At 33.1% G+C, this 9,332-nt stretch overlaps 1 protein-coding gene across 1 annotated transcript in view; it reads right to left on the bottom strand.

Moving 5' to 3' along the window:
- Positions 1 to 6,601, bottom strand: part of LOC128982630 (protein D2-like) — a 113,466-nt gene extending 106,865 nt beyond the window's left edge. The window contains exon 1 of the mRNA XM_054401585.1: positions 6,468 to 6,601. Coding sequence (XP_054257560.1) covers positions 6,468 to 6,527 — 60 coding nt within the window. The 5' untranslated portion in view covers positions 6,528 to 6,601. The remainder of the gene's footprint in view (positions 1 to 6,467) is intronic.
- Between the last annotated feature and the right edge of the window lie 2,731 nt (positions 6,602 to 9,332).

Here is a 9,332-nt window from a genome sequence, read left to right on the forward strand (position 1 = left end):
TAGACACAAATAATTTAGTGTGAATTTACAAAACAATTTGAATTAGAGTCTTTTGAATTTTAATCAATTCTTTTGGTATATTTTGAGTGTACATAAATTTATTCGCTGTTTAGTTATAAGATTGCATGAACAGTCAAACTTTCTTTATCTTAAAAGTAATTATCTGCATTATCATCTTGTTATCTGATGAACTGACCCAACTGGATGGATTCCCCATTGCCATCACACGAACTCAAGGGTATGATTAATGGGGTGGCGCCCTTTTAAAACCAACTCAACAGATAAGGATAGAATTTTGGTTAGCTTTAATATTCCTCAAGGCAAACTTTGGCGAATTAAGATTCAAACCCCGCCCTACTCCACTGACTTGGCCGGAGCACATGGCAAGGTCACATGAGTAGATTTGCTATCATTCACTTTTATTTTCCATGTTTGCAACCATTCTTCTAAGTCATCTAGCGAATTTTGAAGATTAAGTGAAGCTACCACTGGATCAGGATGGGACGCTAAAATAGCAGTATCGTCAGCAAAAGTGGCCACAGAAGTATTCACATTTTGAGGTAGATCGGCTGTAAACAGCGTATATAGTACGTACAGGTTATTTTATTTACTCTGATTTTGTCATCGATTATAGGAAAAAAGTAAGATTAGTAGACCACCGAGATAAGTAACACCATCGATGTACATACAAGTCGAGGCTCTGTACACGAGTATTAAAAAAAGGATATGCAAATCATTTTACTGCTCAACTTTTTTAGGAAAGGGTAGGGAAATCAATTTTTTACAAGTTTTAATTCATCTTGATAGCTTTTTGTTTACAATCAATATTTTTGAATGCTTAAACTTTGTTTGGATTAGGCCCGGAAATATTGATGTCATAAAGAAGAAGATCAAGAATCCTCAGTAATACGATTTTAAATTACCACCACAACCTCAGACGGGTTTTATCCAAAGATATACAGATGAATGACATAGATTGAGCACAACGTCATCATTAGGATACTGCAATTAGACTAACCATCCTTTTATGAAATCTAAAAAGTTGTTTGGCGTGTGTTTAGTTGTGGTTAAGTTTGGAGGCTCTGAATATTTTGTAGTTTAAATAAATGAATATGTGGGATTACGATGTACATTGATTCAGTGAGGGTGGTTTAGTTATTATTGAGTAAAAATTTAAAAACGTACGTTTTCAGGAAAAGCACTTTGCAAATTTTTTCCCCTTTTTTCAAAACTTTTATTATTTTTTTTATTTTATTAACATTTGAAGTTTCATAAAATGTCCATGGTAACGCAATATCTTTGGTAGTTTTCTTTTTAAAGAGCATCTTTAGTAGAAAAACACAAAATCCTGTCACGACCATAACGGACGTTTAAATGAATATTAAAAATAGTTAATATTATTTTTATAACTATGTTTTGCTATAAACTAATTTACTTTTATGACCATTATACAATAAAAAGGTCACTGAACTTTTGGTATATTTGGTCTTTCTAGAAAAAAATATAAAAAAACTCAAAAAATAGAAAAAAGCCAATAAAATCTATTTAAGTTTGTATAACTCCGAAAAAACTTACCTGAGACCCGAAAAATCGTAATGTTTGTATAGGGGTGTGCTTCTTTTGTGTATAAAACATTGAAATATGACGATATTTTAATTTTAGCGAATTTCCCTATAGGGAATCTCATGGTAAGACTTAGGCCCGGGACCGATTTACTTTTTCATTTTAATGTCCCCAGAGGCCAAAAACACCATTCGTTCAAATTTTTATATATGTATATATATATATATATATACGTATATATATATATATATAGATTTATATATATATATATGTGTCCGTGAACACGATAACTTGAGTGATGAAATTTGGTTTGAAGGTGTAAGGCGGGATAAACTTGAATGAGTTCGCGATCCAGCATGATCGGACCATGGGAACAGGGTTTTATGTGGGGTTTTATGGGGTAAAAATTGGTTTTTCTCACTTTTTACCCTCAAAACACAAAATTTCCCAATTTTTCTCTAAACCTTCTTAAAGAGCTTAAAAAAACAAACAATTCAGTATATCAAAGTGTTTTTGTACGGTTATTGGTTACGGAGAAAACTAAAAAAATGGTAAATTTTAAATTCCCATGTTATTCTTATGGAGAATATTGTAAAATGTTGTAGTTTTCTTGTTTATGGATATATTTTGATCAAACTTGGCAAATTTATTTATTTTATAGTAAGCTATCAATATTTTACTAAAAATACACTACTTTATTAGTTTCCTTGTAGCAGCAAACCTAGGTACTCGTTAAACCTAATGTTATTTAAATAGATCAATTGAAAATCAATTCGGCCAATTGGAAATTCGCTTAGACGGCAGGTTAGCTGCGGCGGGGGTATTTGAAATTTTTATGATTGAAATCATAAACGTGATGGTCAGGGACAAGGGGTACGGTCGTGAATTGTCTGGAATAATCTAAATCTTTTTAAACAATCCTTCAATTATACTGTTAGTTATAATAAAACTATGTGTTTCAATTGAACTAAACTGTTCAATTTACAATTATATTAAAGTTATTGTCACGACCAAACACACTATAAATCCATAAGGCTGGATTGGTCGTGAAAAAACCCGCGATGGTCGTGAAACTTTGGTCGTGAAATTATGTGTTATTTGGCTCTGTTCTGGCGGTAGCCCTGCACCTCATGTTCGAGGATACAAAGTGGACTTCTAGTTTAATCTAGCAATTGAAATATCTTATAAACAAAATTAACACCATGTCTACTTCATCGAATGACTACGTACGGTCATGGACACACCAAAATTACAAAAAACACAATCTTTCCTTTACTAATCTTGTAATTCCTCCTTTCAACTCGAAACGACCGGCACTATAATCCTGACGTACACCCCGAACTAGTCTCTAAAACCAACTGACTCCATCGACGCCAGGCTTGCCACTGTCGTGCTCCAAAGTTGAAATTTTTCCCAAATGGTCGTGACGCTAAATCGAGGGACAGACTTATTTTGTCATGGTAGTCAGTCTGCAATGACAATAAAATTATAATATGCTCCTTTTTTGTAAGTTTAATAACCATTGATGACATAAAAATATGGCTTTATACATTTCGGCATGAATAATTAGTCTAAAAACAGCATGAAAGTTGGAAAATGTACCCTAGGGACACGTCATGGTCGTGAATTTTGAGACTTTAAAAATACGAAAAAAATACCTAGAACCTATTTAAAACCAAAAAAATGTGTGTAGCATGTTGCCCCCGTCCCAAAAAATATTAAAACACATAATAATAAACTACAAATCCAGTATCTACGAAGTAAAAGGCCAGGGACATGAAAACGTACGTTTTTAAATTTTCACTCTATTATGGTTTAATTATATATTAGAACTGATAATGGAATGGATAATAAACATAGACAATTTATTACGTAACTAGCTTTATTAGCGTGTTTACCTTTTAAATTCTTTCAACATGTGACCAGTTCTTTTGTTCAAATGAATATTATTTTATTCTTGACTCAGCTGTTTATACGTTGCAGTTTTTAATTTTCTTTGTTTACACTTATTTATTTAGCAATTGATGTAGCGGTGGGACACACGGGAGGGACGATGGCTAACATAGTGTCAGCGTTCGCCGCTAGAACCGCTAAGTTGAACAATATAAATTAAGTTAATTTTATAATTTTTAGTTGTAAAATTAACTTTTTAATTATAGAATTAAACTGTCATAACCTAACCTAACCAACCAAACTTGCTGATAATATAAAAAATATATAAGATAAAAATCAAATAAAGCAAAATCTTTGACAAAAAAATAATGTCCCCGACGGATTTCGAACTCGAGACCTCCTGAACACTAGTTTCTGTTTAAACCATTTTGTAGAGCTTAAAAAATAAATAATTTAGCATATTGAAGTGTTGTTGTATGCCTAACCGTCACGGAGAAAATTCAAAAATAGTGTAATTTAAAATTCCTATGTTATTCTTATGGAGAAAATGAAAACTGTTGTAGTTTACTTGTTTATGGATGTACAGGGTGAGTTTTAAATGAGCCCCCCCCCCCTCCTACTTTTTGCTACATTTCTTATGGCATTAACTCCGGACCATGTCAGATCATTGTAGAGTAGTAAGTAGCCTACTTCATTTTGACTGGGTACACATTTTTGGCCGCCATCTTGGATACAATTTTTCAAAAGTAAAGGTAGGGTTGTGACCCATGGTTTTAAACTAGATTTTTACTCTGAATACGATGCTGCAATCCGTTTAAACAAATCTTGATCGATTCTAAAGTTATGAGATTTTTTCATAACTTTATTTTTAGTCTATTTTAACATTGTGCATTTATAAAAAAAGACCATGATCTTAAAATAGTGCTAGATAAAGATAAGTATACACCCACATTCATTGTCGACCTATTTTCACATGGCTACGATGGATGTATTTTTTTCAGCCGCAATCTTGGATCCGCCATTTTGAAATGTGATAAATTATTTTAAATATGAAGGTGGTGTTGTGACCCACCATTTTGAACTAGTGCTCCTTTATGCTGAACTCAATGCCGCAATACGTTTTTCGTTATCAAGCTTTCTTGATGAAACATAACAATAATTTTATTTAAAATGTCAATATTTCAAAAACCAAATATGAAACTTAAAAACGGATTGCGGCATTGAGCTCAACATAAAACAGTAGTTCAAAATTGGGTCACAACACCACCTTCATATTTAAAATAATTGTACGCCACACTACACTATTTTGACGAACTTCCCAAGCAAGGATTTAGTCCAGAAAACAGCTGTTTGCCGCCAGCTTAATCAAATGGGGTTTCATTGCGTACTGTACTGTAATGAGTTTTACCGGACACCAATCAGCTGATTATACTGTATTTGGGTGGCAATGAGTAGTTATAAACAAAAATATAACCTCTCTTAATGGTTATGACTAGTGATTTTTAGTCCTTTAGTTGGTGGTTATCTAGGATTTGTAAAGATTTAGTAGTATGGCGTAAACTATCGTACGTCACTCGTCCGGCAAACACTTATTTTCAGGGCTAGTCTAGTAACGTAATATACTATATCACATTTCAAAATGGCAGATCCAAGATGGCCGCCGAAAAAAATACATCCATCATAACCAAGTGAAAATAGGTCGACAATAAATGGGTTTGTATACTTATCTTTATCTAGCACTATTTTGAGATTATGGTCTTTTTTTAAATACACATACACAATGTTAAAATGGCCAGGCTAAAAATTAAGCTATAAAAATTTCTCATAACTTTAGAATGGATCAAGATTTTTTTAAACGGATTGCAGCATGACATTCAGCGTAAAAATCTAGTTTGAAATGATGGGTCACAGCCCTACCTTTGACCCCTACATTTGAAAAAAAAACTTTGTATCCAATATGGCGGATCCAAGATTGCAGCCAAAAATTTGTACCCAGTCAAAATGAAGTACTTACTCCTCTACAATGATCTGACATGGTCCGGAGTTAATATCTAAAGAAATGTAGAAAAAAGTAGGGGGCAATGTTATTTATTTCATCCTTTAGTATTGACGTATGGTCAAAAAACACTTTTTACCTTCCCCGTAGCAGCAAACCTAAGCACTTGTTAATTCGAATGTTATTTAAATTGGGAATAAATCATTTATATTTATGGAAATATTTTAGTAAAAAATAAAAAATGAAATCAGACAAGTTGAAATTTGCTTAGTCTGCAGGTTTGCTGCTGTGGGGTTATTAATTTCACTACTAGCTGGCCCGACAGACGTCGTCCTGTCCTAATGTGGTTTTATGCCAATGCTCGTTTATTATTTTCAAGATGAGCTCTTTCGCTGTTTTGCATGGTTCAATCACGTCCTGGTTAAACTCACCTTTAGGTTGGAGCTCGTTCGCTGCACTCACACTCGCCTTCAGGTAGTTATAAAATTAAGAAAAATTATAAAATTAATCTTATAATTTTTTTATTATAAAATTAAACTGTCATAACCTAACCAAACTTGCTGATAATGAAAAAATTCTAACAAAAGGAAAAGATGTACTACAGTTAAGAAGCAAGCACATTCGAAGCTAAATCGTTGACAAAAAGTTAATGCTATCGGTGGGGATCGAACCAGCTACCTTCAGTTCATCAGCCAGGAACGCTTCCACTATACCACCAATGCCGATGGCTCAATACCGTATCGTTGTGGTAATGGTGTTCCCTCAAGAGAAGAGATCTGACAGTGACGTCATCGAAGGCTCTTCTATAAAATAAGGCCTCCCTTGAGTAAATACCAACAGAAAGACAGGAAGACAAACTAGTTTCGTCTAACTATTCTTCTTCAGCATAGAATATAAGAAAATCATGAGAGCTACGTTTACATAGCTTTAGTAGGTAACTCACTTTTCTATATTCACAAGAAAATATAATTATGTGGAAACATAATTAATTATTATTCGTTAGAACACAACTTACGTCTAGTTTTTCATTAGGTAGCTTATCAATGACATCTGGCACTATTTCCAACTCGTCCATTTATGCGAACTAATGATTAAAATTGTCGAATAAAATATTAACGTTAGTCCTACACTTGTGTTGCATTCCTTGTATTTAACAATCTAACATAAGTGATAAATCTGTATCTGTTAACAGCCAGATAAGATAATAAAGAACATTTTTTTTCTGCATGATCAAACTGTGAATAATATATCACCTAATTAACAGACGAATTAATCATCAATGAATTTAGATGATGACACCTCCTAGGTGCGAATAAAAAAAACACAGGCGCTGTCAGAGTGAATTGTCCAAGAAGGACAGTAGCTGTGTGGTTCTGTCTTTGTTTTACATGGTTTAACTTCAGTAGTCAAATTTAACCCTAGACTACAACAGTACCAATGGAGTATAAATGTTATAGCCATGGTTTAACTGGCTTTGATGATTATATTCAAAATGGGTTTAATAAAAACTTATTTTATTTTCATAAATAAATATAATAAACGGTATCAGCATTCTGACTCATACTTTCTCCCATAAGCTTGTCAACAACCTTTATCATGGGTAAGCGGTGAGAGAAAATATGATATTTTATAATTTGAAATCACAAAAGTTGCAATAACTTTTGAACCGTAATTAATTGCTACAGCAATAGGTTGTCGTACTATTTTTTTAGAATTATAAGGACCACAACATATTAATTTTGATCAATACCAGCCTTTCTCCAAAAATAAGATTTTTTTGTTATTTTATGGTTTTTTATAGGAAAATTACATAATTACAATAACTTTTGAACCGTAATTTTTTATGGAAATGGGATTTGTAACATTTTGTTCAGAATTTAAAGGACTATAACACACTAAATTTTTAAGAAAATCATTCAAGTCATTTTTTAGAAAATCTGGATTTTTCCATTATTTTATGGGGTTTTATGGGAAAATCAACATTAAAAATCAAAATTACAAAAAAATGAAGAAAAAAACGCCTGGAGATACTACCATAGCCAACACACCAACAACATAACACCACAAACCACAAACAATAGCAATGCAATGGTGCATAGCAATGTTTGGTTGTTTGTTTTTTGGTGTGTAGTTAAACCTACACACCAAATTTCATCGAAATCGGACCACATCACTTCAAAAACCAATTTTTTGTGTCCAGGGGGAACCAAAACAGATATATCCACTCAAAACTCAAACTCAAAAATGTTGATGAAAACAATACTTTCTCCATATACTATAGTATAGGGGGAGAAAGTAAAAATGGATTTAAACTACCTTAATGTTTTTAGCGAATTTTGCATATAGGGAATAAGCTATTACCGTATGTATCATGGTAAGACCTGAAAACAGGACCGATTTACTTGATCGTTTTGATGTCCCCAGCCAAGAGGTCAAAACATCATCCGCTTAAATTCATATATATATATAGTATATATATGTGTGTGTGTGTGTGCCTGTTTCTTTTAGTATTTGAGTTAAACCAAAAACTAAAATTTCCCATATCAATGCATGTTACTGCAATTCATTACCAAATAATAACATATTTTTTTTGTTTTAGGTTTTTAGCGAATTTCCCATATAGGGAATAAGCTATTACCGTAGAACTCATGGTAAGACCTGGACCCGGGACCGATTTAATTTTTCATTTTGAGGTCCCTAGAGGCCAAAAACACCATCCGTTCAAATTCATATATACAGGGTTATTACAAATGATGTTCCTGATTTTGATTATAAATATTACTGGGTTAATTTGTTTCAAGACTATTTTAGTTGGTACCATTGGAAAGAAAAACTCATTAAGTTTCATTTACATTGGTTTGGGTGTATATCAGCTGTTTGTCAAGTCAATTGTTGTAAGTGTTGTGTAATGGCTGAATTTGAAGCCAGGAAAGCTTTTTGCCAGTTGGAATATTACATTAACCAATCTGTTATTAGTGTGCAACGACACTTTAGAACCAGGTTTAATGATGATCCTCCTAGTAACCACTATATTGGCAAGTGACACTTGAAATTTAAGAGAAATGGCTGCATTTGAATGTTACTTGTAGTAGGGCTGAACTTAACAATGTGCTGCCTGAAATGTGGAACGAGCTCAGTGGTCCGAATAATGACACACCCCTGAACTGGCCTACAAGATCTCCGGACATCACCCCCTGTATTTTTTTCTTGTGGGGATACATCAAAGATAAGGCGTACACACCACCATTATCAGATAGCATACTTGAGATCCAGCAACGGATTACCAATGCTATTGAAACAATAGATCAAGACACACTTTTCAAAGTCTAGCAAGAGCTTGACTACATTATTGACATCTGTCGTACCACAAGGGGTTCCCGTATCGAGCATTTACAGTTCTGTGTATCTGTGTCGAAACTTTTTGAGTTTTTCAAAAGTTGTAACCATTTTATTTCTTTGTATAACAAATAAAACTATATTTTATGTATGTTTGAAATCATGAACATCATTTGTAATAACCCTGTATATGAAAAGGTGAGTTTTAAATGAGTTCCCCCCCTACTTTTTCCTACATTTCTTAAGATATCAACTCCGGACTACGTCAGATCATTGTAGAGTAGTAAGTACTTCATTTTGACTGGGTATACATTTTTGGCCGCCATCTTGGATCCGCCATATTGGATACAAAATTTTTTTTTCAAATGTAAAGGTAGGGTTGTGACCCATCGTTTTAAGCTACTTTTTTATGCTGAATACGATGCTGCAATCCGTTTTAAAAAATCTTGACCCATTCTAAAGTTATGAGAACTTTTTATAACATTATTTTTAGCCCATTTTAACATTGTGCATTTAGAAACTAAGAACATAATCGCAAAATAGT

The sequence above is a fragment of the Macrosteles quadrilineatus genome, unplaced genomic scaffold (assembly GCF_028750875.1).
Source record: "Macrosteles quadrilineatus isolate MER2022 unplaced genomic scaffold, UCM_ALF_1.0 Scaffold_1__1_contigs__length_201487025, whole genome shotgun sequence".
NCBI classification, from domain to species: Eukaryota; Metazoa; Arthropoda; class Insecta; order Hemiptera; family Cicadellidae; genus Macrosteles; species Macrosteles quadrilineatus.